We start from the raw sequence: 14,759 nt of genomic DNA, 5'->3' as shown, positions 1-14,759 counted from the left end.
TCAGTCTGAGGCTCAGATCTCCTGTCAATAAAAGACGCGTAACAGGCTGCAAGTCCCATGGTAAGCTGAATGCTAGCAGCCATTAGCACCCTCAGGTGTGTGTGTTGGGGTGGGGGAGGGGAGCAGGGAGGGTGCTGCCTCAGTTTTCCAGCTGAAGGTAATCTCATTTTTTCGTGGTCTGAGACAATGAATAAAGTAACAGCAGCTGAGATCTAGTTCTTGGGGCTGCTCCCAACCAGTGGCTGAACAGGGAATGGTACAAGAGCCTACCCACTTTCCCTCAATACGGATTTCCTCTCATAGGCTTGTTTGGTTCTGGAGCTCCAGGTTTAGCTGGCAGAACATATTTCAGGTATGGATCTTGGTTCTGCTGTCCCTTCTGCCCAGTTCTGGTTTTTCTCCTTTTCTTTTTACATGGCTAAACTTTCTAATAAACCCTGGGCTTCCTTAACTCAATCTCAGTATTTGTTTCCCGAAGAACCCGACCTGTGACAATATTATATTTATGAGGGGAGTTAATTTTTCCTAAGTGAGAAGTTATGCAAGACTCTGGAAATATAAATGCTGATAAAATATTAGTATATAGCCTGGTGTTATTGTCGACTTCTACAGTAAATGTCCATTTACTTACAGAAGTTAAGAAACCAGCACAGAGCCCCAGGGTTAGTTAACTGAAGTACCAGTGATTTGACTTTTGATTTTCTTAAAAAACAGTATTATTCTCTTACCTACCTCCTAAGTCTGCTTCTTGTTGTTGTTGTTGTTTTCCTTTGCATTATGGAGCAAGCTAAGACCTCTCTGTTGCCATTAACAGTGTAACAACTAATATTTAGAAACCATGCAAATATTAAAAATTAGTATAAACTCTACCCATGAAAACTCATGTATTAGGGAAAATCTAGGACTAATACTAAAGAAAGGAACAATTATCATCTCCCAGTATCATCTCCCAGTCAAGTTAGTAGTTGTCAGGAAATGAAAGGAGATATTAGTAAATTCAAATTATATGTTCTGTATTGATTAGAGGAAGTAGAAATTATAATACTGAGAACCAGGGTAAGCATTCTGTTTCCTTCCTTGTCATCTTATAAAGTAATCAGAGTCAGAAAAAGCAGAATTCTTCTAATTATTTTTATTTTTTATTTGGTAATTTTATGGGAAGGGAATGTGTATTTGAGGCATCTGATGTATGTCAGTTACAATGTTTGGTGCTAATGTTATGCTAGTGAAATAGTCTGCTCAAGTGATGGGGGGAAAATGGCTAGTGAGTCTAGGAAACAAGCAAACAACACTTGAAGTATTAATATTAATAACAACACTTGATGTATGATTTAAACGCCCTGTGGCATACTCTCAAGGGATATGCAACTCAGCTAACAAGGGAAAGGTCCCAGGTGGAATAAGGAGGAATGACTGAAATGCCTATTAGAGCATAAGGAATGGTGGGGGATAGAGGAATGCATCAGGTAGAAGGCAATGTAATTCAAAGGTGTACGTTTGTAGAGCAAGAAGACATGAAACAACATTTTGCATTTCAGTTCTGCAGGAATGAGCAAAGGTAAGAAAGTTGCAAATGAAAAACTTGTTGGCTCTGGAAATGCAAGAATCACAGATAATGAAAGATGTTATATATGCTACGCTTAAGAATTTTGACTTATTTTTTTCCTGAAAGAGGAGTTAATTAGCTGTTAAATTAACAAGTGATGTAATTAATTCCTGCTTAGGAAAATATCTCCAGCAGACAGGGAAGGTGATAGATACAGAAAAACAGTTTGGAGCCTTTCTGTAGTAAGTGAGGTAAGATACAATGAGTACGGAGAGTAAACCAATGAAGAACAAAGAGGAGAGAGTCTAAAATACCAGGAAACAGAGACTAAAGAATTTGGTACCAGATTTGGCTCAGAGTGAGTGAAAGCTAGAGTATAAGAGGGCTTCCTGACTCTGTTAGGAAATAGGAAGATAAAGGGATAAGTGCAAGTGAAGTGCTGGGGAGGGGAAGTGGATGTGGAAATGAAGGATTTTGGAATGTTTATAGGACACAGTTGAGCATATGCCCAGTTAAGTAGCTTTATTTGTGGGTTGAAGCTTGGAAAATAGATAGGTCTAGATTAAGTTACCAGCAAAGCATAGTAGAGGCTGTAGATGTGGATGTCTTGTGTACATGGAGGTAGTGGCTGAGTGTAGGAGCAGAGTGAGACTAAGTGCCCAAAGAGGTAGCTCTAGTGGGAAAGGCAAATGTTATAGAGATGTTAAAGATAAAGACTGCAACATGGCTAGTGGTTTGGGAATTAATATTTAGTAGGGAATCAAACAGTAGGTAAAGTATCTTCTTTAGAGTTGAGTTATTTTTATTCTGCTGACTATGCACATACATGAGAGGGAAGGATTTAGGACTCCCTGGTTTATGTCTAAGGCAATAAAATGGACAAAGAGATATCAAAAGAAAGACTGATACAACAAAATATGTGTGTGTGTGCGCACGCGTGTGTGTCATATATAGCCTAACATCTTAGGATACATTAGCTTGTTTATTTTGCAACTTAAAATGTATTTTAACAAAAAATCACACTGAAGAGGAAGTCTGTTTCATTACTCAGATGCAATTATCTCCCCCTGTGTGAAGCTGACTTTCCTTATCAAGAGCAAAGTTGAAGGACTAAACCTATTATGCCATCTTTTTGATGTTTTTATAGGACGTAATGAAAGATGAATGCACAATACTGAAGTTGCAGCTGAAAGAGCGGGATGAACTCATTTCCCAACTTCAGGAAGAACTGGTAAGTGATAAGATTTGGACCACCAGTGTGCTTTTCTTGCAAGGTTATTTGCTATAAGCCCTACAGCAACTTATTAACACTATTATTATTTACAAACTGTTAGTGAATCAACCTGATTATCAATTGTGTAATCCTACAGTAATAAGGATTTGACTATCTAAAAAGTAGAATGTTTTATAATATATATTACACTTTATTTAATTCTAGAAACCACTGAGCTAGTGTTAGACATTTTAGCTATCATGTATTAAATCATGAAGGCTAAGGACATATTTTATAAAGTACATGACTTAACTCTAGTCTGTTATACCTAAAGATACAATCATGTAACATGAAGCAAAGGACTCAATTTTATGAACAAAAATTTTGCTTTTTATTTTCATAAAGTTACCAAAATATATGAGCCTAATGAGACTTTTTGTTAATACAGATATTATATGAAGTAAAAAATATTTTTAAAAATGAGATGTATAGTTGATGGTTTCAGGGTGTTTGATTTTTTTTTTAATGTGACATCATTAAAAATCATATTGTCATAACATGAAAACACATTTGGTAAGTAACAGGAATACCAGTGGGCATTACTAAATGTGTACTTTCAATTTGCATATATTGATGAACAATAATTTGCAATAAAACATTTAGTTCAGATAGAAATTTTTTAAAAGTTCTCTTAAAGAATAATTTTAATTCCTCAAGAGTTCTTAACAGTATCAGTAAAATGAAGGCATTCTTAAAATAAGAGACTCTGACTCATCAAGATCAAAAAACAAATCCTAGTCACAGGTGTTCTCTATGATGTTTGCAGATTTGGCTTTAACATTAGCAATGATGTATTACATAATTATTAAATATTATATGACAAAACGTTATAGAGCATCAAGCTTCTGAAAACTCAAGATATCACTGAGATAGCAGAAAGTTTAGAATATATTTTATTGACTTTTCACAACTGACATTTTTACTGAAATGTGACCTTCAAGACTATAATAATTATGTAAGTGATTGATTTACAATATGTATTTTGTTATATTTGGACAAAATTTCTATATTTGATATAACTCATAGGTCTACATATTTTATAATCAAGCTATCTTCATGTAGCATATAAAAGTATGTTTGGGTTGAATAAAAATCATGTAGATATTTATTAATGGATACATAGAACCATCACTTTAATACAGCAGAAAACCTATCATTTACTTTGTTAGAGAATGCTTATTTTGGAAAATTAATTCAAAGAACTATTCTTTTTCCCTTAATATTACTTGTGATCAAATTTAAAACATACACAAGAAATCAGACCTTCATTTGTTGAATAAAATGAGGAAGAAAATTATTTCTTCCAGAACCAATGTTATATAGCTATTATTAAAATGATTTAGTGCCCCTCCCTCTAAAAACAAAGTCCTCTGTTGGCTTATTTGGCAAAATGAGGTAGAAGTCTTTTCTCGTTTGCCTTTATACTTGAATTACCCCAATTGACTACTTAGCCACTAAAATTTTCCAGGTAACAATCAAAGTACCATTTTAATTTTTGTGCAATGTTGTTTGCATAATCATTTTGAATATTTCAAGGAAGGAAAATGTTAACTTTTGAAAATACAGTTTATTTTATTAAAGAGGACTGTAGCTAAAGAAGGAAGAGGAAACATTGTTTAAAAAGAAAGGCACCATTAAAGTAGATTTGGAGCATGGAAGAGGAGTTCAACCACATACAAGCAATAAAAACCACATGAATCCATTGAAAATTAGGTTATAGAACTTCTTATCCTCATAACAAATGACTTGTGACATTTTGAAAATGTGGACATTAAACTTTACCTTATACGTTACCTACCTAAATTTGAAAATTTTAAAACATCTTAGAAAACAGTTTAGCTGTACCTTATGATAGATTCATAATTTATAATAATTAAGGACTAATTTAGTTTTCTATTTATCATGGGTTTCTCATTTTTTGACCACTGCTATTATCATAAACAGTTTTACCTTTATATGTTGTAAATCAAATTTGATATAACTGTATCAAGAAAGGGTTTATATCTAAATTTAAAAAAATAGTTATTTGCTATTTAGCTTCACTTTGACACCAATTGAAATTGACAGTTTTAAGAATTTTAAAAAGTTAGGGGCATTGTGGGGTTGGGGAAAAAATATTTTTGAATGCAAGTTTTTAGTTATTTCTTTCTAGAGCAGGATTTCTCAACAGCTCTGTTGGCATTTTGGACCAGACTGTTCTTTAAGAGGCTTACCTGTGCATTGTAAGAGTTTTAGCATAATCCATGCCCTCTCCCCTCTAGACGCTTGTAGTACTCTCCAGGCATCGCCAAACATCTCTAGGGGGAAAATTGGCCCTAGTTAAAAACTATTGCTTATTGATTATAGTCCCAATGAAATTGTATGTTATAGGATAAACATCTACTGTTGATAGCTAGTGAAAAACAGAAGTTCTTTATTAGAGGATGGGCCTCTCCTTTAACCATTACATAAATAGCTATTTGCATGCTATTTAGGTTGCTAGGGCTGCCAGAACAAAATACTTTGGACTGAATGGCTTACCAATAGAAATTTATTTTCTCAAGAGTCCTGGAGTCGTGAAGTCCAAGATCAGGGTGCTAGCATAGTGGGTTCGCGTGAGAGAGCCCTTTTCCTGGCTTGTAGACAGCTACTTCCAGCTGTGTGCTCACATGGCCTTTGCTGAGTGTGTGTAGAGGAAAGAGTAAAAGAGTGCCACCCTCATGACCATCTAAACTCAGGCATCTCCAAAAGACCTCTACCTCCAGATACCATCCATCAGGCACTAGGGTGTCACACATGAATTTGGAGGGGACATAATTTATTCCATAACAATACTGTTCATACTCATGACTATTTAATATTTGCAAGAAAAATTGAGGACAAAGAGTTCTATTTTTCAAGTACTGAATGTATTTTTTTCCCTACAATTCAGAATTATTGTCTTGTTCAACTTTTCATTTTTGCTGGTTTAGTAGATTTTACAAAGCATAAATATACTAAAATTCAAAATAATTTCAGTTTAGATTATACATTGATGTTAAGGCAAATTATCCACATTAAGCACTTCTAACATGAATGTATATCATAATCACACTTTTAATTTATCCCTTCCCGCTCTCTTTAAAAAGAAGAAAATGAGTGGTTTGTACTCTCGGGACCAATTTGAAGATGTCTGAATATATCATTTATGTTAGTGAGATATACTGTTTTATTAAAAAAAATAATCATTTACACATATTTTGATGCCCAAGGGAATATTAAATAATATATGAGTAGCCTGGGGTAGTATATGTGGTGGGACAACTAATTGGAGAAAACAAATATTCTCTTTAAGCAGATGTTTTGGGTATGGTAAACAGGAAGGAACAGTTGCACCCCTGGAACACTAAGTCCCAACTTCTTTTTAAAAAAAATCTCCTCTGCAGGGGCTAGGAAGTAATGTGAAGGGCACTGACTCGCCATCCATATGTGACATGGGTTATGTAAATAATTTCTATGTTGATATTGAATTATAGCTTGCACTGGTCTTAAAGTATGTTAACAATAAATTGGAATAAGCCAAACAATGTTTCAAACTATCTTTAGTTTAAGAGCATTCTCCCATAGAATGAAACCTCAAGAGGTATTAATTTCTTCTCTTCTCTTCCCTAAAAAATTACATGGATTTGCTGAGTTTGAGAACTTTGAGTGATTTTAGTTTTTAGTTTTCCTTTGAAATATATATTTTTCTCTTTCAAGAATTGTTAGTGGTTCATATTTGTAAATCCCTATTCATAGTCTATGTCTAGATGTAAATTATGTATAATTCAAGATTTATTACACATTACTGTTTCCTTCCCTCTGTCTTTCACCATTTTTATGTTCTTATTCATTTACGGTTTGGTTAGAATCCTTTCCTAAGTGTTTCCTTCACATATGAGATATTGATGATGTAGTCTCTAAATCTCTTTACCTTGAAAGATGAAAGATACTGCTAAGATTGAATTGTGTCCCTCTGAAAATTAATATGTTGAAGCCCTAGGCCCCCAATGTAACTGTCTTTGGAGATAATTTGGGTTAAATGAGGTCACAAGGGTGGAGTCCTAATTATATAAGATTAATAGCCTTGAAGGAAGAAGAAAAGAGGGAAACGTTTCTCCTGTGCAGACACACTGAAGAAAGGCCATGTGAGCATGTGCGATGAAGAAGACAGCTCTCTGCAAGCCAGGAGTTGTCCTTACTAAAACCTGATCATGCTGACACCCTGATCTTGGACTTCTAGCTCCCATAATTGTAAGAAAATTAATCTCTGCTTCTTATTCCACCCAGTCTATGTCATTTTGTTTAGGCAGCCTGACCTTCGATAAATACCATGCCTAAATATATTATCTAGATTTTTGTTCCTTTATTTTTTAGTAAATATTCCATGATTTTTAAAAAAATTTAGATGCTGAATATGACATTTTTTCCATGACTTACCTAGGTGTGTAACATTATTTTTTCTTCCTTAATACCAACTGGTATTTAGTAATCCTGTTCTACACATTCAAGTCTTCCTTCCAGTTATGCTTTTTTCTTCTTCTGAAACCATTATTATTTCCACATTTGGTCTCCTAGATCATCCTTCAAGTTCCTAACATTTTTCCCTTTAATTTTGAACTGGTCTGTACCTGAAATTTCTTCTGCTAATATTCTAAGCCATTAATTTGATTATCAATAATGACTACTCTTTTGTAGTCTAGTAAGTGTTCAAATTCAGAAACTAACTTTTAAATCTAGAAAATAATTAGGCTTTAATTGTATACTTTTAAATACTTAGAATATTGTAAATTTGGTGTTGTACAGCATTATCAATTGTACTTGAAGTGTCCTGTTCATCACATTTTTGCTAATACTTCCTTCTTAAGGGATTTAGTCCTTGTAAGAGTCCCTATTACTTCATTTTGTTTGTTGTGTTTCTCTCTTCATCCTCATTACTCAAGTTAAAAAAAAAAAAAAAAGTTAGAAAATTTAACCCTCAAATAGTCAAAGCCCAGTAGAATCCACTTTTTCTAGCTGGTGAAATGACAAGCTTAAAGGATATTAATCCTCAGATTTCTTTTGTAATAAGCTGAGATCTCCTCAGTGAAAAATGCTAAAACACTACTCTGCAGTTTTCCCTGCCAGAAATACTCTGCAGATCCTGCTAGGATAAGAAATCAGGGAAGTATCATCTTCTTACCAGGGTAGATATAGTCCATCAGCACTGTCCTCTCTAGAACCTTTGATTTCTCACCCTTAACCCAGATATATTGGCTCCTAGTGCAGTGACTCCACCATCTAACTGCAGAGAACAAAGTCTTTTGAGCCTGCTTTCTTCTCCTAATACCCATTAGAACCTGAACTCTTCCTCACAGGCTTCCAAGCCTTGCCTTCTTGCCTCAGCCTCTGCCACAGCTCAAGAGAAGTTAATGTAAACTTGGGAGAGGAGGATGTTAGGAATTGTATTTAAGATACCATCCTCTTTTGAGACTTTCAGACTACCCTCTGACATGCAAACCCGAAATGGGATTTTATGCAATCTTTCCCTCTACAGCTTACTTCTTAGCAAGAGTTAACTGGCAGCCACATTACGTGAAGATCCAAGGTATATACCAGGTTTGATGAGCCAATACAGTGATGGAGAAATTAAGGATATAAATGCCTAGCCTAACTACCTGTGTGACTAGATTTAGGTATTTTTCATTCTTACGGCATCAGTTTCTTCAAGTCAAATACAGCCATAATATAAACATAGAAAAATAAAAAACTAAACATTCAGCAATAGTGAATTTTATAAATTATATATACATCTATAATATGGAATATTTACAAAGCTGTACACATATAAAATTAACGGGATACTTGCATATGACACTGTGATATAGTGAACTTTCTAGGCAAACATTTTATAACAGTTATTTTAGGTAATATGAGAATATTCAATTATTATAAAACTTGATAATGTTTTACTTTTAGCGAGTATATATTCCTTTACAATAAATACAATCAGATGTATCTCTTCGGAAAATAAATGAAGAATTTAGATGGAGTTTAGTGGTTTTCATGCTGTGATCTGTGTTTTGGGAGAATATCTTAGTCTGCTCAGGCTGTTATAACAAAATACCATAAACTGAATGGCTTAAACAACAGCCCTTTATTACAGTTCTGGAGCTGGAAATCCAAGACCAAGTTGGAAACAAGAGGAAAACCTATAGCATCCACTTAGAATTATTTAACATCATGTTGATTGGGTAGGATATTAATTAATTGAAAGCATGCTAAAGAACCAAAATTCAGAATCAGGAATGATAGGAAATCTTTTTTTTAACAATTAATATTTGTGTATATATTTAAGTATGTTTGTTTATTATATGGAATTTTTGAATTTTTTTGAATATTAGAAACATAACTCTTCCACCCAGCATAAAAATTTGGGGATTTTATGACTTTATTAAGATATTTAATAATAGGTGTAGATTTAGACCAATTTAAGCATAATGGCTAAAAGTAAGAACACTTAACTAGAATCAAGTATGCTGTATTTAAAATAACTGCATATTTTAACCTTAGGTTTAACTTTATTAAATTTAATAATATAAAGCAGAAATATTTTTTTCACTTACGAGAAAGTTTTAGATTCTTGGTTATTTAGTGAAGGTCGTGTTGAAGAATACAGTGTAATTTTATTGTTTGTATGAAACTGAGGGACATTGTAAATATCACCTTCTTGTGCTTAAAATAAATCTGAGAAATGTATCAGAATGTTAATGGTGAAATGTAGCCTTGTGTTTTTTGGGGAAATGATATTTTTCTTGTAAATGATTCTGAAACCATTTATAAGATAAATATATGGTTTCATACTGTGGGTGAAAAGTATGCTCCATATAATAACAGAAATTGAAGAAAGTCTGTTTGGTATCTATTGATTCAAAATATTTTTTAGTGAATTGAAAGTATTTCACAAATAAAAATAACTTAACTTGGACCTAAGACTGTGAATAGTGAAACTTGATTGTCCTAATTAGGACCAAGCTGTGAATGTACTGTTTTGTTTTACCAGTCATCAGAGACTTATTACTTATACTTTGTCAAAAATATTAAATGAGTTTTATAGATAACCACATGAGAAAAGTGAATTATCAGCAATTTATAATTACAAACTGTTACAATTTGAACCATTTTTGATTCTTTCCTTTAGAAACTTCTACTCATTTTCTAGCTGATATGAATAAAAAGCATCAGATGCAGCCTTTTTTTAGTATATTTCTTTAAAAACATTTCTGTCTAAAAGGCTAGTTTAAGTGGGTCACCCAAAAAAGTTTTCTGGGCAGAAAAGTTTATCACTCTGTAAGAATAAATACATAATTTAATATAACCCTTATTAAAATGATAAAGAAGAAAAGGCAAAAAAAAACTTATTTGCCTTCATAATCTTACTGTTTACTAACATAGTATTTGTCAGAACGTAGTGAAAGCTGTCAGTTTCCAAATACATAGTTAATCCATTAAATATTTTAGTGAATTTTAATATCTTCAATTATGATCTTTATTTTTCATTTTAAGTTGCATGTTTCCTTTTATGTTTTAAAATTAATACATGAATAAAAAAGTTACATCAGGGCATGATGTATTAATTAAATTGTATCTTTGGCAAACTCTTACTAAACAAATACTGAAACTACCTTTTGGCATACATTTACAAAGTTCGATACAACAGTTTTAAATAACTACATTTCTTTTCTGGCCATTACTAATAATCACTTTATGTCATGATTATTAAAGTTTTTTTTATAGAAGAGGGTTTTAAAAATTCTGTTCCAGGCACCCAATATAGTAAATATATCACTGAATTGAGCAGTTCTTCCTGCAATGTAAAGACTTACTCAAAGATAACAACAGAAGTTAAAAAAATATATATATATCCCCTTTTATTATGAAATCGTCTTTATTCTCATTCAAAGCAAGTATTAAATTTTGACTTGAGTATGAGTAAACATATAAACATTCATTTTCCTCCTAGCCTTTTAAAATGTCATTTACTTTATTTAAATCTAAGCCAAGCTCTCAGCTCATTTGTTAACATTTGAAAAGCAGCAAAGTGTATGGGCTGCATAAAGGCATTTGTAGAACTGATGAATTTTGAAAAATTGAAGGCAATTGAAGAACTTAGAGTGTAGCATTATGTATAATCAGGTTACTATGCATAATACAAAAACGGGAGCTAAAAATAAAAAACTAAGAAATACATATGGCTAAAGGGCACTTTACCAAGAATCTAGAGAGAAGAGTAATTTTGATTTGGTTTAAAAATATTCAGAATTCAAAATTGAATAAAATTGTATGCCCTTGAAGCTTTAGTTACAGATTAATTCTTACTTGATAAGAAAAACACTCTTTTTGCATGAGAATCATATCCTGAATTCATCTTAAAAGTAATTCCCCACTTGCTCTATATTCTATTATAACTTAGGGTATTATTTCACGCCAGTCATTTTAAGATAGAATATTACAGGCCCATGGATAATTTACATAAGAACAGACAGCTGTAAGTACTTCCAAATCCTCTTTCTCATATTTAGGAAACATTAGGAACAGAAAAGAAAGAGATTAGGTATACTTAAACATTATTAAAGTGTCAGGCTACTTTCCTTTTTCTTCAGGAGAATTAATTGCATAGAATCTAGAAAAGGCTTATCTCAGCAGTAATTACTCTCCTCATCAGGCCTGAGAGACAGACATACAGTGTGAGTGTGACAATGTCCTGTGATGCATAATGGGGATTAGCCCCCCTGTGCCTTACACACTCCAGTCCCCTGATGGAGAGCTGCCAAAAGATACAATCTTTAATATTCCACTGCAATTGCCTTGGCAATCCTACACATTTAAGTCTTTATCACGAAGTGTTGTCATATTGCAGTAGGGCATGGATATAGGGAAGTAATCATGGTATATAATTCAAATGCAATATGACGGTGTTTTACCTTTTACACAAAAAGATTTTAAAAGGAGTATGCAGCCATATTATGGCCAAATTAGGTATGTAGCTGGAATTATACATAAAGTTGTATATTTTGCATATTTTTCATTTATTCTATAAGATATATGATTACTAGTTTCCCCTGCATTCTTTTATTATTTTTATATCAATTGAGATTCTAGTGCTTAGAGTAATTTACCAAATAAAACTATTAAGTTTTATATGGGACATAAAAATGGCCAAAGACTTAGAATTAGGGACAAAAATACAAATTATTGTCCCAAATTGCTGGAGGAATTAATAAGCAAAAGGAGAAGGTATGTATGCATGTATATGTTACATGTATGTGTAGATGTGTGTAATATAAATACATATAAACATTACATATCACATAATGTTCTACCTCACAGTATGTTGTCTTTAAAAACTTGAAAGGCAGTCTGAGCTCGGGACTCAGACTGCAGCAAGGGTTAACAAGTTGGCAGGATCTCCCTCAAGGAGCCAGCAGTCAGATGAGGGTGACAGGCATAAACAGATCATTTTAATAATAGCCGCCATTATTTGCTGAGATCCTGTTCTTTGGTGCTCTGATGAATGGTGTGGCTATATTATTGCCTTTACTTTTTATAATAGATTTGAGACATATGTATTTGTTCATCAATATAAAACAAGTTCAGAGGGATTCAGTGATCAAGTCTGCATAGTAAGTGATTTAGGACTTGAAGCCAAGTCTGTCTGACTCCATGAGCACATTTTTCCCCCTAATACATCAAAGAGACATAAATTATAAAATAGGGAGGTTAGTGCTATGTAATAGGATACCACTCCTTGGCTACATATCAATACCGTAATGAAAACAATAGCTCTTGTTTATTGATTGCTTATCCAGGTGGTAGCAGTCAGGTCTTGTTCTGTAGAACACAACTGGCTGCCCTGACCTTGGGAGTATATCAGAGTGATTACCTGCAGCGCCCTCCCATAGCCTCGAGGTGAGCACGATGGCTTTTCCTCAGGACATGGAACTTCACAGACACATTTAATGTAATTTGTTACATTTTTCTCCTGGCATCTGATTAAGGATACTAGGTGAAGGCCATTTTTAAAAGTACTTGTAAAATCATGGCTTAGTATTATCAATGATGAAGGGAAAAAAATCTAAGTTTCCTATCTAAAAATTAAGAAAAGCAAATGTTTTTAAATATAACTATATCTATGTAATGTATGTGAATATAACATCTAAATACACATTTTTCATATCACCAATAAGTATACCACAATAAAATGCAAACAGGGGTTGTCAAAAATGAAGAAAGCCACTAATTGGAAAAGAAAATGAATAAGGATCTGATATCATTTGACAAAATCATTTTACTCAGTTGATGAACAGAACATGAATGAATGGGCTAGAGATGGTTTTTAGTAATTTAGTACCATCTCATTTCCCACCTTTTTGGGCTATTTCTAGTACTATTTTAACTTCTGTAAGAAATAGCAGGCAAGATTCTATAGAAGAGAAAAGCTTTTCCCTTCTTTCCTTGTAGGTTCTTTGGTCTAATTGTTAGGGTGCAGGCTTCCGAGGCTTCCCCAAAGAACAAAATACACAGGCATAGAGATGTAAATTCAAGCAAAGTCTTTATTCAGCCAACTAGTTGGGGTCCAAGTCAGCCCGATGCAGTGGGTCTCAACAAGGACCTCGAGCACTCAGAGCCAAGGGTTTATATAGCAATTTCAAAGCACTTAACTCATAGCAATTTTCTATAACTATACATTATTCTTGCAAGACATATATCCTGGGGTTAAGCAAGGGCAGGGTAAGACTACTCCTCAATGGTTAGGGAGGTTCTGCACGATAAGCTTGGTATGTAAGATTTACTGACCAAGGTTAGCTGACCAAGGGTCACAGCTGCCCACCACCCGGTGCTCATGATTAACTTGTTTTTCAAGGCCTTACCTAGTTCTAGTTTTTCTTTCTAAGTCACATACTCAGAAAATGGCTTCTAGGCCTTTAAGATGGCTATGCTTATGCTAACCTATTTCTATTCTTACATTCCCCTCTTCTTCTTGTATCTATTTCAATCATGAAATTAGGGGTCATCTGTTTGGTTAACACTCTGATAGTTCTGTCTCAACACTATGATTTGCACGGTGCTAATGCGTTCTTTAATAAAGGTAACACATGGAGTGACTCCGGTTTGGCGGGCCTACTACTTGTTAGAATAAGCTGGGGTGGTGCTGATTACTTCTGTCTTGTTGTAGAGGGAGGTGTAAGTTTTAGGAACTCTCTCAATGCAGGTTCTTTGCCTACTTGCAGAGGATAAAGTGAGTCTCGGTCTTTGTCTTCTACAGATAGGGACTCTAGCTGCTGCTAGGGAAAAGGGGCGATGACCGCTCTGGCTGCTTCGTGCTGAGAAGGGGGTGCAGTAAAGGGTGCAGCTAGGTCTCTATTACTGGTCAGTTGAGAGGGCTTCAGAAGGCTGGCGCTTCTATTACTATTTGCAGTTTTGTGGCTTCTAGGCAAGATAAAACAAATTGTGTTATTAGGTTATGTAGCAACATCTGGAGTTGGATTTTCTATTCTGGAGGCTGCAGTTATTGAAACAATACTTTTCTCTAAAATCACCCTCATTTTTATTAGAAATAACCAGGTTAAGAAAATAATTAACAGCTGGCTTGATCATTTGCACAAGTGCAGCAAGAAGAGCAATTGATTACACAGGCTCTTTTAAATATGCTTTGCTGGAACTTTTTATAAGGAATTTCAGATTGAACTTTTAAAGGCCTCTTGAGGCCAGACAGCCAAGCTAGACTTGCCATCAGGCTTTGCCTGCAGTACCTGTAGATTTGGATGAATTCTTCTCTTCTCGAGGTCTCTGAACCTGCCAGGAAGTGACCTTCTTTACTCACCTGGTAAGGCTGCTGGGAACTCTGTAAGCAAGGTACTAGGCCAGTTCTTCCAAAGGGCTTTGTTGGCTTTATAAAGTCAA

At 34.1% G+C, this 14,759-nt stretch overlaps 1 protein-coding gene across 8 annotated transcripts in view; it reads left to right on the top strand.

The window, feature by feature from the left end:
• CCSER1 (coiled-coil serine rich protein 1) overlaps positions 1 to 14,759 on the top strand; it is a 1,413,823-nt gene that overhangs the window by 690,975 nt on the left and 708,089 nt on the right. For all 8 annotated transcript variants that reach the window (XR_012131655.1, XM_073237297.1, XM_073237298.1 and 5 more), the window contains exon 8: positions 2,694 to 2,777. Coding sequence is in view for 7 of the 8 variants with exons in the window: in XM_073237297.1 (XP_073093398.1) it covers positions 2,694 to 2,777 (84 nt within the window). In the remaining variant the exon portion in view is untranslated. The remainder of the gene's footprint in view (positions 1 to 2,693; positions 2,778 to 14,759) is intronic.

Source organism: Manis javanica, chromosome 5, assembly GCF_040802235.1.
Source record: "Manis javanica isolate MJ-LG chromosome 5, MJ_LKY, whole genome shotgun sequence".
In the NCBI taxonomy this organism is placed as follows: Eukaryota; Metazoa; Chordata; class Mammalia; order Pholidota; family Manidae; genus Manis; species Manis javanica.
Note: the sequence above shows the minus strand (reverse complement) of the source record. Positions and strands in the feature narration are given on the sequence as shown.